Below are 16,298 nucleotides of genomic sequence, written 5' to 3' on the forward strand. Positions count from 1 at the left end.
TGGCAGGTCTAATGGAGAGTGGAATACAGGAGTTCCCTTTAACTGACAGATCTTGCTGGAGGTTGAGCTCTATGGTACACCCACAGACACTCCCAGGATAGAACATCACGGAGCCATTGGAGACTTTGCTAAAGCAAATAGATGTGCTGTACCCTCTCCCACAGCCTCCTGCACATTCCTAAAAATAACGTCTCTGGAGCTCAGTTAGTCTCCAAACACGTCCCTGTATGCATAAGTAACCAGGGGCTACAGAACACTTTTCCTCTAGTCTGGGTTTCCTATCACCGCTGTCTGTCTAATGACAAGTGGAGCAGAAAGAGGTTCATGTCCTGGGGCCACTGGAAAGCAGGCAGAGGCTCTCTCTCTCTAACCTCAAACTCTCCTATCCCAGTCCTAGGCTGCTGTGCTGTTTGTTGCTAATTGGCTACTTGCCAAACTTTTCATTATTTACTTTTAATAACCATTTAAACTCTGCATTTAATCTGCTTTATCTGGACATGCTTCTGCAGGACCTCCACCAGCCGAAAAAGCTAGGTAGCAACATTAACTCTATGCCGTATAATTGCAGTCACTGTACTCACAATATGCACAACAACTATCACCTCATGGTGAGGATAGCAGAGTTGCAAGCCCAGCTTCAGACGCAATTGTTAGGAAAGGGCAATTTAAGTGTAGGAAAGATGAAACAGCGTGTCACCAGTAAGTACAGATAGTAGTATAAATCAGCCCACAAAGTCCTCGCAGCCGGACACTATTCTCAAGGCTTCATTCAGCCGACAGAAACTTTCAACCGGTTCTCGCCATTAAGCAACGAGTCGGAGTCAGAGGCCGAGCCTTCTCAGGTCTCTCCTCCACCCGTTACGGGGTGTGAGCCGCAGAAGCCACCCACCATTAGCTCTGACAAATTGAAAACCCTAGTCATTGGCGACTCCATTACCCGCAAAATTAGACTTAAAGAATCATCCAGCAATCATGCACTGTTTACCAAGGGGCAGGGCTACTGAAGTAAATGCTAATCTGAAGATGGTGCTGGATGAGGCTAAAACTGGTGAGTGTAGAGAGTATAGGGATATTGTTATCTACGTCGGCACCAACTATGTTAGGGTGAAACAGTCAGAGGTCACCAAGCACAACATAACTTCAGCGTGTAAATTAGCTAGTAAGACGTGTCGGCATCGAGTAAATGTCTCTAGCCCCCCTCTCAGTCCTAGTCGGAGGGGTGCTCTCATCTTATCTATCAACATAGACAGGGCTCGAACTCCTCTAGCTCCACAATGAGATGGGTTGCAGGCCAGGTTGCAGGCCAGGCAGCAGGCTGTTAGCCAGCTTGCCAGCTTAGTGGAGTCTGCCGCTAGCACAATCAGTATAGTCAGCTTAGTTTTCCCCATTGAGACAGTGTCTGTGCCTCAATCTAGGTCAGGAAAATCTAAACATGGCAGTGTTCACTTTAGCAATCTCACTGGAATAAAGACCTCCATCCCGGTCATTAAAAAAAAAAAAAAAGGCTGATTATACCTTACAATTCAAAATAGGACTACTTAATGTTAGATCCAAGGCACTCATAGTCAATTAACTAATCACTGATCATAACCTTGATGTGATTGGCCTGACTGAAACATGGCTTAAGCCTGATGAATATAATGAGTTAAATGAGGCCTCTTCCAGGTTACACTAGTATCTCCCACACATCCTGCAAAGGTGTTGCTTACATTTTTTACAGCAAATTTCTATTGAAAAATAAATAAAATAAACTGCTTTTCATTTTATTAGCTTCTAGTTATTAAATCTAAACAACCTACCCAAGCACTTTTTATATCCTTGAAATCCTATCAGACCTTGTAGTCATGGCACATAATATTCAACATTTTTGGTGACTTCAATATTCACATGGAGAAGTCCAGACCCACTCCAAAAGGCTTTCGGAGCCATTATCTATTCAGTGAGTTTTGTCCAACATGTATCCGGATGTACACATTGCCACAGTCATAACCTGGATCTCGTTCTGACCCGTGGAATAAATATTGTGGATCTAAATGCTCTTCCTAATAATCCTGGACTATCGGACCACCATTTTATTATGTTTGCAATCGCAACAAATAATCTGCTCAGACCTCAACCAAGGATTGTCAAAAGCAGCGCTATAAATCAGACAACCCAAAGATTCCTAGATGCCTTTCCAGTCTTCCTCCACCTACCCAAGGAAGTCGGAGTACAAAAATCCATTAACCACCTAACCGAGGATCTAAATGTAATCTTGCGTAATACCCTAGATGCAGTTATACATCTAAAAACAAAAACATTTGTCACAAGAAATTAGCTCCCTGGTATTCAGAAAATACCAGAGCCCTGAAGCAAGCGTCCAGAAAATTGGAACGGAAATGGAGCACCACCAAACAGAAAGTCTTCCGACTAGCTTGGAAAAGATAGTTCCGTGCAATATCGAACTGCCCTCACTGCTGCTCGATCAGCCAAATTTTCCAACCTGATTGAGGAGAATAAAAACAAATCAAAAATGTATATTTGATACTGCCGCAAATCTAACTGAAAAGCAGCATTCCCCAAGAGAGGAGGGCTTTCACTTCAGCAGTGATGAACTCATGAATTCTTTGACGAAAAGATCATGATCATTAGAAATAAAATTACGGACTCCTCTTTGAATATGTGTATTGCTCAAAAACTCAGTGGTCCTGCGTCTCCCCTGGACTGCCAGGCCATAAGATCAATGGAGACACTGGAGTTTTTTAATCCTGTATATCTCCAAACATTCATGAAAATAGTCATGGCCTCCAACACTTCCAGCTGTCTACTGGACCCTATTCCAACTAAACTACTGAAAGAGCTACTTCCTGTGCTTAGCCCTCCTATGTTGAAAAAAATAAACAGCTCCCTATCCTCAGGATGTGTACCAAACTCACTGAAAGTGGCAGTAATAAGGTTTCTCCTGAAAAAAAAAACCAATATATATATATATATCAAATCTCCCATTCCTCTCAAAAATGTTTGAGAAAGCTGTTGCGCAGCTACTCACTGCCTTCTTGAAGACAAATGATGTATCCGAAACGCTCCAGTCTGGTTTTAGACCCCATCATAGTACTGAGACTGCACTTGTGAAGGTGGTAAATTACCTTTTAATGACGTCAGACCAAGGATCTGCAGCTGTCCTTGTGCTCCTAGACCTAAGTGCCGCCTTCGACACCATCAATCACTATATTCTATTGAAAGCCTGTGTTTCAGATATAAGGAAGTGGATGGTGGCAAAATGTAACTTCTAAACTCGGACAAAACAGAGATGCTTGTTATAGGTCCCAAGAAACAAAGATATTTGCTGTTTGATCTGGTGTGGCAGGTAGCCTAGGGGTTAGAGTGTTGGACTAGTAACCGAAAGGTTGCAAAATTGAATCCCCGAGCTGACAAGGTAAAAATCGGTCGTTCTGCCCCTGAACAAGGCAGTTAACCCACTGTTCCACAGAAAATAAGAATTTGGGCTATACTCAGCCTTGTCTCAGGGTGGTATGTTGATATGCCTCCAGTGGTGTGAGGGCTGCGCTTTGGGGATGGGGTTATACCCTGTCTGGTTTGCCCTGTCGGACAGGGCCACAGGGTCCCCAACCCAGTCTCTATGCTACAATAGTCTGTTCTGGGGGGCTAGGTTCAGTCTGTCCTATCTGGTGAAATTCTCCTGTCTTATCTGGTGTCCTGTGTGCTGCTGTTCTGCCTGCGGCTATGGAACCCTGACCGGTTCACCGGATACCTTCTCTAGCGCCCTCTCTCTCCCCCTCTAGCACCCTCTCTGAATGCTCAGCTATGAAAAGCCAATTGACATTTACTCCTGAGGTGCTGACCTGTTGCACCCTCTACAAGCACTTTGATTATTATTTGACCCTGCTGGTCATCTATAAACATTTGCAAATCTTGTAGAACGATCTGGCCTTAATGGCCATGTACTCTTATAATCTCCACCCGGCACAGCCAGAAGAGGACTGGCCACCCCTCAGAACCTGGTTCCTGCCTTTCATGGGAGTTTTTCCTAGCCACCATGCTTCTACATCTGCATTGCTTGCCGTTTGGGGTTTTAGGCTGGGTTTCTGTATAAGCACTTTGTGACATCTGCTGATGTAAAAAGGGCTTTAGAAATACATTGATTTGATCTGCAACCTGACAGACCACATCACAATTAAGGGACTGGCCTTAGTGATTCCAGTTTGTCGATATGGAGCAGAGAAAAATGGGCCTAAAATAAAGTATTCAGACCTCTTCCCCTTTTCCACATTTTATTACAGTACATACAGCCTTATTCTAAAACTGATTAAATTATTTTCCCCCCTCATCAATCTACACACAATACCCCATAATGACAAAGTGAAAACAGGTTTAGAATCTATTGCTAGTTTATTAAAAATAAGTAACAAAAATAATTTATTTAAATAAGTATTCAGACCCTTTGCTATGAGACTCGAAATTGAGCTCAGGTGCATCCTGTTTCCATTGATCATCATTGAGATGTTTCTACAACTTGGAGTCCACCTGTGGTAAATTCAATTGATTGGACATGATATGGAAGGGCACACACCTGTCTATATAAATGTCTAATAGTTGACAATGGATGTCAGAGCAAAAACCAAGCAATGAGGTTGAAGAAATTGTACGTAGAGCTCCGAGACAGGATTGTGTCGAGGCACAACAGTTCTGCAGCATTGAAGGTCCCCAAGGATACAATGGCCTCCATCATTCTTAAATGGAAGACGTGTAGAACCACCAAGACTCTTCATAGAGCTGGCCACCAGGCCAAACTGAGCAATTGGGGGAGAAGGACCTTGGTCAGGGAGGTGACCAAGAACCTGATGGTCACTCTGACAAAGCTCCAGAGTTCCTCTGTGGAGATGGGAGAACCTTGCAGAAGGACAACCATCTCTACAGCACTCAACCAACCAGGCCTTTATAGTAGAGTGGCCAGACGGAAGCCACTCCTCAGTAAAATGCACATGACAGCCCACTTGGAGTTTGCCAAAAGGCACCTAAAGGACTCTCAGACCATGAGAAACAAGATTATCTAGTTTGATGAAACCAAGGGTCACATCTGGAGGAAACCAAGCACCATCCCTACAGTGAAGCATGGTGGTAGCAGCATCATGCTAACTTGCCTTGGTAAATAAAAGGTTACATTATTTTTTTAAATATATTTTTAAAATGCTGTGGGGATGTTTCTCAGCAGCAGGGACTGGGAGACGAGTAAGGATTAAGGTTAGGATGAAAGTAGCAAGGTACAGAAAGATCCTTGATGAAAGCCTGCTCCAGAGTGTTCAGGACCTCAGACTGGGGCGAAGGTTCACCTTCCAACAGGACAACGACCCTAAGCACACAGCCAGGACAATGCAGGAGTGGCTCAGCCAGAGCCCGGACTTGAACCCGATCTAACATCTCTGGAGAGACCCGAAAATAGCTATGCAGCGATGCTGCCCATCCAACCTAACAGAGCTTGAGAGGATCTGCAGAGAGGAATGGGAGAAACTCTCAAAATACAGGCGTGTCAAGCTTGTAGCATCATACCCAAGAAGACAAGGCTATAATCGCTGCCAAAGGTGCTTCAACAAAGTACTGAGTCAAGGGTCTGAATACTTGATATTTCAGTTTTTATTTTTGCTTTATCATTATGGGGTATTGTGTGTAGCCTGATGAGGGGGGGGGGGGGGGGGGGGGGGGGGGATTTCATCCATTTTATAATAAGCCTGTAACGTAACACAATGTGGGGGAAAGTCATGGGGTCTGAATACTTTCCCAATGCAATGTCCAGCCACAAACATAGCATAAGCAATCTCCCAGTCTGTTTCAGATGGCACTAACATGGAAAAAGATTGCACCATATTGCATCAAACAAAGCTGTCCACCCACAAACACTTCAGTCAGAGATGCAATCCCAAAGACAAGAAGCCTCAATGGCCAGACTTCAGACTAATAAGGCTAAGCCAATGACCAACTAAACTAAACATTATTTCCAATTGTGAATTTGTAAAAGGGGTTGATCTGCTCTGAATAGTTGGGGAGATGTGATCATGCTAGCCATGCCCTCCTGTGTGAACAGAGACACAAAGCTCCTACGCAGAGTGCATTAGTTCCCTCTGAAACTCTGCTCCCTCAAGCAAATGGCAGAACTGACAACAAATCCTTCTCTATCCCCACCTTAATATCCTTTACATTGAAAAGCACATGCAGAAAGTGTGTGTGTGTGTGTGTGTGTGTGTTGGAGGACATGCCATCTACCACATTATAGATTTGACTGCAGCATGTATCCACAGGGGACAAGGATGACAATCTGCAGGAGCAAAGCCCCCTGACATCAGCAACAACAACCAACAAGACTGTTGGCCTGCCTGCCTGAGGTCAGAGCAGTGGAGTGCCAAGCTAAGGAGATTACACCCTCTTTCTCCCAGCCCAGAGCCCAGAGAGTAGCTCCTGCCACAAGCCAACCAAAGCCCTGGCTGGGCTCATCTGTGGCCAGGGCCAGGCAAACAGACATCACTTATCTGGCTCAACATATAGGCTATTTTTAAAGCATTCAGTGCAACACCAAAATGTTTGCACCACTCCCCATGGTAAGTTGCAGTGTAAACAACAAGGTAACCAGAGACATTTTGCTCTATCCTCACAGTCTTCCAGTCGGGGAATGGGCAATACAGCGACAGTATAATGTAACCTAAAAGCAAGCAACGCTGGGCAAATTACTGCTCCAAACTCTGCTTTTCAATTCACCTCTCAAAATACATCAATCTTTTAACGCAGGGCAGTAGAGCTGGTGAGTGAGTCAGTCAGTCAGCCTGAAGCTATTTTTCGGTGGTCTGTACGGCTCAGTTGGTAGAGCATGGTGCTTACCCTGCCAAGGTTGTGGGTTCGATTCACAGGGAAACCCATACGGAAAAATGTATGCATGCATTACAAAGCTGCTTTGGATATAAGCGTCTGCTATGTTATATTATTATAAGTATACATTACAATAATAATAATTTCCTACTGGTGGCCTGTTGTACAGAGGAATGCTCTCTGACTGAGAACCTCATGGAGCTTGCAGTGTCATTACAGCCAGAGAGAGAACAAAAGGAAGAAAGGCATCCCACCCAGCAACATATCCCCTTAGGTCTCAGCTGGCAAAAACCTAGATCACTACCACTCGACAGAGACTTCCCACCTGGCACTTCAAGTGCCTTCTGAGTTGAACATTGCTTTTAGGCACCTTCGTTCATCACACCTTGACACTTCTTACTCAGAATGATCAGGGTTTGTGTTCAATGTGAACTTTGTACCCACAGGCAGAACCATTGAACAATGTGTTTCATCAACCGTCCAACTGGTGTTCGTTAGCTAAAATCAGGGAAAGAAACAAAACTGAAAAGACAGAACATGTTTGCCAATAAGTCGAACAACATTCCTGTTCCTTTCGTTTCACTTTAACAAGAAATGACGATCCGAACACAAACACTTGAAACAGAAGTGTGCCAAACTCATAGGGGCCAAAAGTCACTTGTTTCCAATGGAGACTATGGGTACCTCTCTTCTCTCAGAGTCCTGTAGATCTGGGCAGCTTCTTAACCTCCTGTCGTAATACTAAACGTCACAACAGTTGCTGTTGGAAAAGGCTCCAAGTTGAGAAACTGTCCACGAATGTTGTACCAATTAATTCTGCATTGAGATTACACTGCTCTGACCTTTTTTCATGCTCCAAGGCAGCCTGGATAAACCTAGACAGACGGTTTTTGAGGCTTGTCGAGTTCAGTTCCCAGTTCATAATGGCTGCAAGCAGTCAGCAGCAAGTAGCCTATTTCAATTGAACTCGGGGGAAGACGTTGTGAAATAGGGTACTACCTTCGACTCTCACGTACTCAACATGAATATATTAAAAATAGGTTCTCTCTCCTCCCGAGTCAGACATAAGCAATACAGGGATAACATAAAGAACAGTCAGAGCCTGCTGCCGTCCCACAGATAGGCTTAATGCTTGCATTTTACAGCCACATGAATGTAGCACATTCTTCTTCTTCTACTTCCCCTTCCAGACTCCCACCTGATACAAAGATTAGGGTATATTACACATTTCCGTCATATTTCTTGACATCTTACCAGTCTAATTTAGCCAAATTTGCCAGTTAGGTACATATGTACTTGTCATTTAAACATTTTTTTAAATTCTGTGTATTTTAATATTTTCAAATAATGTGGCCTGAATCAATTAATTCTATTCAAAGTATTTGGAAGTATGTTCAAATCATTTCCTATAAATAGCCTGCTATTTGAAAGCATTTTCAAATACTATTTTCAGATACCTGGGTTAAATGCACAAGAGTGAGTTTGAGTCAGTGTATTTTCAAATACTTTCCAAGTGTATTTCCAAATACATAACAATATTAAAACTACTTGTCATTTAAAATAAATAGCAAAATACTTACTTCCAAATGCCTTTGAAAGTAATGAAAATACCCTAAATAGTATCTGTTAGCTACTAGACTAACTGACCTTCACATCAAACCCAACACCATAAAAGTGTATGCAATTACATAGTACCCCCTTCCTAAAATACCCACTACACTGAGCAGCATAATTGGTGTGGCTATGCAAGACCGTGATACTGTAGTTCTTATCAGTAAGAAGATACTGTACTACCACATTCAATCCCTAAAGACTTTGTGTGTCAGTGTGAATTACTGCAGTAAGGAGATTGTGTAAACCTTTCAGACGAGTGCCTGAGTGTTGGTAAGCATAAGCCCTCAGGTCTGGTCCTTATCAGAGTGGTGTTGACCAACCACAGTGTGAATCAAGTGTTTCCGTTCAGCAGTATCACAACTAAGCTCTAGTCAGACAGTGGCTCGGGACAAAGAGTGGGTCTCTGTAGCTGCCTTGAGTGTTGACGGATTTAAGGGTTTAATACACAAAACAAATGGGATTGGACTTGTACTGTTAAGCATACTGTACTTCAATGGAGTGCAAAGAAACAGAAGAGAACAGGATTAGGCTGACTGCTATGCCAGTGTTATGGGATTGGGTCTCTGTGGGACTAATCCAAGTGTTGAAGAAAAGGCTAACCGTATTAAATTGACACCAAGTATTTCGTAATATCTGCAACATCAAAGGGAAATAGATTGAATTGTTGCTCTATACCCCATCATTAGTCTATACAGAGATGCTATTTGGAATTTCAGACTACATTTGTCATGAGAATCTCATATGGCCTTATTCTACCGTTCTTTGTTACGCTGCCTGAGGGCAAAGACGGTGTGTTATTTTGCAAATCAATGGTTTGTCCTCCATCGTTTGGCAGAAAACTTTTGTATATCAACAAACTATTTACAATTTCTGTCTGTTCCACTCCATTTCCCCCTAATTCATCCCCTGGGCCCCGACTATGACCAACACTGTTACCACTAATAATTCTGGACACCTCAGGGTATGTACTGGAGGAAGAGAAGGGATGACCAGTCAAACTGACCTGTATCTCCTCGTAGGCCTCGTCAATAGTGGTGACCTGATGCTGCTCGTGTAAGGCTGGCTCGTCACAGAAGAAACACACCAGGCTCTTGTCACTGAGGCAGAAAAGCTTGACCTTCTCGTGGTCCTTGCAGGGATAGGAGCTCCTCTGCGCGTTGAGGATGGCGTCCAGCGGGAAGGCTGAGTAGCGCTCCACGATGTTGGACAGCTTGAGGCTTGGGGAGAGAAGAGGGTCTGCGAAGGTCCTCCTGCACTCAGGACAGTCTCGTACACCGTGGGGCTCCTGTCTGCTCCAGTGCTCAGTGATGCACTTTCGGCAGAAATAGTGCTCACAGCCAAAACTGACAGGGTCCTGGTAGATACTCAGGCAGATGGAACACAGGAGCTCATCCTTCAGACAGCAAGCCATTTGCAAACACAGAGGTTGAGCTGCATTTAACTGCACACTGGCTATACTTTTTTAAGACAATGTTCTGGCTTGTGAGATCAACTCTTGACTGGCAGTTCTTTGACACCCACTTCAGAATCTTGGCCACTCTTGATTTTCCTGTATTTTGTGGGGGGGTGGGGGGGGTGGACGCCATATCCATCAGAGCGCTATCCAACAAGCAGCAATTCACATTTATGGGTATACAAAAACATGATTACATAAAACTGGGTCGCAGTTGTAAATGAGAACTTGTTTTCAACTTGCCTACCTGGTTAAATAAAGTTGAAATAAAACATTTAAAAATGTAAATGAAAACTACATCTGGTAAAGGGATCGAGGGCACTGGCATTGCTGACTAGCACTAGGTGCAGTAAACCAGCTCAGCTATCTTTGCCTTCATATATTGGTAAACAGTAGACAGCAAGAATTGGCTGGTTGCTGGAAGTTAGCTGTGATTTGACCAATTGTTAGGAAATGTGAACCACTGTCAATGCTATGGCATCTGTGTTCAATCAAAATGATAGAGATTTTTTTTAACAGCAGGTTACATTTTCCTTGTCTTCTAGCTACTAAGATGGAGTGTCGCTCACAGTAACTGCAGTATTTTTAACATTGATTTTAACGTTACCTGTCCTCCCTTCGACACTGGTCATATCAGCTAACAAGCTAGCTATGTTTCGAAGCTAGCCAGCTACGGCTAACGAATCGACATGTTTAGAAAAAAGTGAGACAGCAACTCCATTTGCCATACAAACTTATTTAGTTAACGTTTGTTACCTGGGTATTTCTGTACTTTACTTCGCTTGTCAGCTAACTCACCGTTCATATTTTTCAGTTGTTAAACTGTCAAACTAACATCAGCTCGCTAGCGTTTGCTATCTAACCTTAATTGGCTACCTCGCGAGCTAGTTATAGCTAACGTTAGTTGCCTTGCTGGCCAGTTGGATTTGTAAACATTGCTAACATCTGCCTCCTCTATAGGGAAGATAATTTGACAAACTTACCTTAGCAAGTCTCCTTTGGTAACGTTACTTCAAATCAGGGTGCTTTCAACGCGACCCTGTCTGACCTTTACCAAAACAATCGAAGAAGACTGCTCCACATCAAATAAATCATTTCAGACAACCTCACTCACCGCACTGTTGTCACAGTGACAAGCACAACTCCTGAATTTCTGCTCAGGTCCCTTTCAGGAAGGAATGGAATACAGCAACACAGATAAAACAATGAGCCAGATATTTCACCGGATGTATAAATGTGAATCATCTGGCTGGTGTTTCCCATCACACCAAATATGGTGATGAGAGGAAGCCCATTGACCGGCAGTGGGAGAAAATAGAACTAGATGGAGTTTGGCTTACATTCTGCAAATTTTCTCATCGAAGAAACATTTGAACTCCATACAGTTTTCTGTTTCCAAACCTAGAATCTATAACAAACAGAGTGGACTGCGTTTTGTAGAACCTTTGCCTACGTTTTTAAGAAGTGCGTTGTTTAGAAGGGAGAATTGAGTTAATGCACTTGCGCACTTTACAGAGTAGGCGTTCCCTAACGGAAATATGATAATAAATGCTAGAACACGCCAATAGGATCTCACTAACTCGTGTTTAGCGCTGCCCAATTCCTTGCTTGTTCTGCCCACTATGATTAATTTGCTCCCATTGGAAACGACAGGCTGTGGTCTATCTTGGGTTAATTATAAAACATCTTTGACAGCAATCGCACAAACCAACTGTTCTTCTTCTTCTTTGTTATCATGGCCTTCGCATATTTTCTTTGTGCATGCCGCCACCTACTGTGCGATAGTGCATGTTCAATCAAGTTACAATTGTGTTTTTATTTTAAATAAATAAATAACAATTCTACCACCAACCAAACCTAAACCTATATAACACTATATTTTTTTATTTATCTCAAACATTTTACAACTACTACTACCCAGTTACTTCTCTGCAGCTGCCACTTACACTCATTTAAAAAACCCACTACCCCATTCCACCACTTTGACCCTATTTGCTCCTTCACCATGCCAACGGCCTGGGATGATGGAACACCCCCACTAAACACACCCTGTAACTCTTCTGAAGTCAAATCTTGTATACCCGAATACTTTTCTTCTGGTGCCACCACAACATCTATTTTCTGTGATTTATGTTTCCCTTTCTTCGGTGTAGTTGATATTGCTATGACCTTACTGAAGTTCAAAACACTCTATGGCCTATCCCTCTGTGCTGACACAAATCTCCTACTCACTGGGATCCTTTCAGGATTCCTCACTCTTGACCTATCCTCCTCTACTTTCTTCACTGCCTCAGCATACAATACCTTCTGCACTACTCTGATTCTGGTCACTTCAACCTGCGTCTCTCGCACCAAACACTTCTGATCCCCAGCAGCAAGGGCACCCCTACAGTTGACACACACAACTTTATCCACCGAAATGACACAGTCCTCTGTCCCATAAACTCCTGCACTCTTCCCACATCTTGGAATCTCCCTCCTACACACTGCTGCGACATGACCATAAACGTTGCACCTGAAACAGGATAACAGATATATCCTAAAATGACTTTGTCGGGTAGAGACTCTGACTCAAATCTCAAAAGGACTGACAGTGACAGCACCAAATGGAAGGCATCACAAACACCAGGAATCTCCAACTTCAATTGCCCCACCTCACTAAACGCTACCCCAGAAATCATTCCTTTCAATGGTGCCTTGTTCCTAAGTGCAAAGCACAAAACAGATCTTGACCCAAATTGCATGACATGGAGCACCTGCTCCCTCTGGTCAGAAGAAACACAAACAAATATCACCAGTCCACTACAGATTACCTTCACTGATTCAACAGTACTCAACTCCTTTTCCACCTACCCTGAAACCACAAATGGATCCACCAAAAGGCAAAGGTCCAGTTTCTCCAAGACAATTTTTTATCATGTCCAACGATGCAAAGCGTTGGTTCCAATCTCTTCACCACACCTTACACCTCACTTATTAATTCGCACTCATTCACTTCCATTTCTCCTCCAGAACTCAGTCTGGATCATGGCTCACTCTGTTGGCGCTTGACACCAGTCTTCTTTGACACCCCATCTAAATTTTTATTACTATCTTCCTCAGATTCAAATCCAACCTCCTCTTCCTCTATTTCCACCTCCATTCCTCCACAGGAATCCATGTTTCTGTGTCCCTGTCCCAATATTTCTGTTCTTGTTCCATGATTCCTCTTCAGAGCCATATGGCTGCTGCAAAACACCGGCTTCTCACTAGGTTCACTTCAACATTAACTTAACGGGCCTCCCGAGTGGCACAGTGGTCTAAGGCACTGCATTGCAGTGTTAGCTGTTCCACTAGAGATTCTGGGTTTGAGTCCAGGCTCTGTCACAGCCGGCTGCGACCGGGAGACCCATGGGGCTGCACACAATTGGCCCAGCGTCGACCGGGTTAGGGGAGGGTTTGGCTGGCAGGGATGTCCTTGTCCCATCGAGCACTAGTGACTCCTGTGCATGCTGACACTGTCACCAGGTGCACAGTGTTTCCTCCGACACATTGGTGCAGCTGGTTTCCGGGTTAAGTGGGCATTGTGTCAAGAAGCAGTGCGGCTTGGTTGGGTTGTGTTTAGGAGGTTGCATGGCTCTTGACCTTTGCCTCTCCCGAGTCTGTACAATAGTTGCAGCAATGAGACAAGACTGTAACTACCAATTGGATGTCATGAAAAATGGGTAAATAAAAAAACATTGAATTTAACAAACCAACCCTCTTTGGGTTCCCCTGTCCAGAAAAACAAATAAATTCCTCCACCTGTGCGAACTATGGGTATCACACTGCCACATCAAAAGTTTTTGTTCAATCTGTGGTTGCTTATTCACATACACGTTATTTATTGTTGTTAAACGTGTGTTCTAAATCATAAGTGATTATGTACATAGATTGCAGATATTAACGCAAGTGCAGCAAAATGCTTGTGTTTCTAGCTCCAACAGACCAGTAATACAAAACAATACACACATTATCCAAAAAGTAAAAAGAAAGAAATGAACAAAGATCACAACGAGCAATGTCAGAGTCTAGAATATAAATGTATCAAAGGCGGCTGGTGGGAGGAGCTATTGTAGGATGGGCTCGTTGTAATGCCTGTAATATCAATAATGGAACAGAGTCAAACGTGTGTTCGATACCATTCCATTGATTCCATTCCATCCATTACAATGAGCCCGTTCTCCTATAGCTCCTCCCACCAGCCTCCTCATAACCTCCTGCCAAATATATGACCACATTAGAGACCTATATTTCCCACAGATCATACAGACCCCCAAAGAATTTGAAAACAAATCAAACATTGATATAATTCCCATATCTATTAGGTGAATTACCACAGTGTGCAATCAAAGCAGCAAGATTTGTGGCCCGTTGCCATGAGAAAAGGTTAACCAGTGGAGCACAAACAACATTGGAAATACAACCTAATTTTATTTATGTTTATTTATTTTCTCTTTCATACTTCAGCCTATGGCGGCCTCTCTCAGTAACAAGCCTATGCTCACCGAGTCTGTACATAGTCAAGGATTTTCTTAATTTGGGGTCAGTCACAGTGCTCAGGTATTCTGCCACTGTGTACTCTCTTTGTTTAGGGCCAGATGGCATTCCAATTTGCTCCATTTTTTGGTTGATTCTTTCCAATGTGTCAAATAGTTTTTCTTTCTCATAATTTGGTTGGGTCTAAATGTGTTTCTGTTCTGGGGATCTATGGGCTCTGTGTTTGTGAACGGAGACGCAGAACCAGCTGGCTGAGGGGACTCTTCTCTAGGTTCATCTCTCTGTAGATGAGGGCTTTGTGGTGGAGTGTGTGGGCAACACTTACTTTTAGGTGGTTGTAGAATTGAACATCTCTTTTCTGGATTTTAGTATAGTCCTAGTTCTGCTCTGCCTGCATTGTTTGGAGTCTTTCTTTCTTTCCCGCAGACCTGCTGTTTCGACCTATACATGCATGGCTATGAAAATCCAACTGACATTGACACTTAAGCAATGTTCCTTCTAAGCTGTGCATGTGCACTGGCGCACAGTAGTCCTTCTGCTCAGCTCCCCGGGACTGCTGCCTGCTGCACAGAGCACAGAAGAATTATCAGCCCAGGGAGAGAAGCATGCAGTGGTGATTTTAGCATGTAAATCCTGGTAGGGACAGCAAAACAGTTCATTCAGCCTGCCTTTTAAAAAACATAGCTGATATGGCTGACTTGTTTAAACAAATGTAGTTTTTATTGACAATTGAGATGTACAAACTCTGGCATAAAAGGACAACGAGCAAATCACTTTGATTAAGATATTAATGAGCAAGTTAGGAAGGACGTAGTCAATATAACTATTTGTTCAGCACTTTTGAAATGTACAGTGACAGAATTCAGAACATGGGCCATTCTTACAGTATTCTCCCTGTATACTGAGTCAAAACTGTAAGATAAATTAAGGGGCCATACAATAAGCAAACAATGAAAGCTCTTACAATATTCAATGATTACATTTATCTAAAACAGGCTATAGGCTACATGTGCACCACCAAGTCAGAACAGTAGGCTAAGTTATGAGGGGGAAAGGGACCAAATTATTAGGGTGAGGCACTTGGGCTACTAACAGCTTACTACACAACATAAACTTAGTATTACCTTCTTAGCTACGGTATACATATCTCCCTGGCATATTACATCCTTTATGCAGCAGCATACAATGCATTTTTGGACTCACTTCAAATCCAATCCAATCAAATCACATTTGAACAGGAAGATGGTGTGGCGATCCTTCTTGTGGGCAAATTTTGTCATCAAACTTTATCATCAAAATCTGGCATTCTTTGGATTTATGGTGCTTTAAAAACAACTGGGAACTCTGAAAAAAAAAAGGTTGAATCATGACATCAGTGTTCTTCAGGTTTGAGCTCTAGAAGAGGCCTGGGCTCCCAGTTGTCTTCAACTCACTGAAGTCTGACATTTCCCCGTTTCAAGTTTCCAGTTGTTATGAACGCGGATTGACAGTATGGCCAATGTATTCAAACTTTTCTGGCCCATGGTGTTGAATATTTATCCTTTTAAGCTTGAAAAAGAGACCCAAACCCAGACTTGGACCACACACCCACTTAAATGGGCTCCAGAGTGGCGCAGCGGTCTAAGGCTGCGCCACTCTATGTTAGAGGCGTCACTACAGACCCTGCTTCGATTCCAAGTTGAATCACAACCGGCTGTGATTGGGAGTCCCATAGGGCGGAGCACATTTGGCCTAGTGTTGTCCGGGTTAGGCCGTCTTTGTAAATAAGAATTTGTTCTTAACTGACTTGCCTAGTTAAATAAAGATAAAACAAAAAGGCTGAATAGCAAGCTAGTTTGCTTTGCAACGCTTGCAGTTA

General features: G+C 43.2%; 1 protein-coding gene across 2 annotated transcripts in view; it reads right to left on the minus strand.

Moving 5' to 3' along the window:
• Window positions 1-11,109, minus strand: part of LOC139413321 (E3 ubiquitin-protein ligase TRIM62-like) — a 44,226-nt gene extending 33,117 nt beyond the window's left edge. The window contains exons 1-2 of one of the 2 annotated variants that reach the window (XM_071160541.1): window positions 10,906-11,109; window positions 9,473-10,018 (exon numbers count right to left, since the gene is read on the minus strand). In XM_071160541.1, the coding sequence (XP_071016642.1) occupies window positions 9,473-9,880 (408 nt within the window). In that variant the 5' untranslated portion in view covers window positions 9,881-10,018; window positions 10,906-11,109. The remainder of the gene's footprint in view (window positions 1-9,472; window positions 10,019-10,905) is intronic. The other variant, XM_071160542.1, reaches the window with a different exon arrangement.
• Between the last annotated feature and the right edge of the window lie 5,189 nt (window positions 11,110-16,298).

The sequence above is a fragment of the Oncorhynchus clarkii genome, chromosome 7, assembly GCF_045791955.1.
Source record: "Oncorhynchus clarkii lewisi isolate Uvic-CL-2024 chromosome 7, UVic_Ocla_1.0, whole genome shotgun sequence".
NCBI classification, from domain to species: domain Eukaryota; kingdom Metazoa; phylum Chordata; class Actinopteri; order Salmoniformes; family Salmonidae; genus Oncorhynchus; species Oncorhynchus clarkii.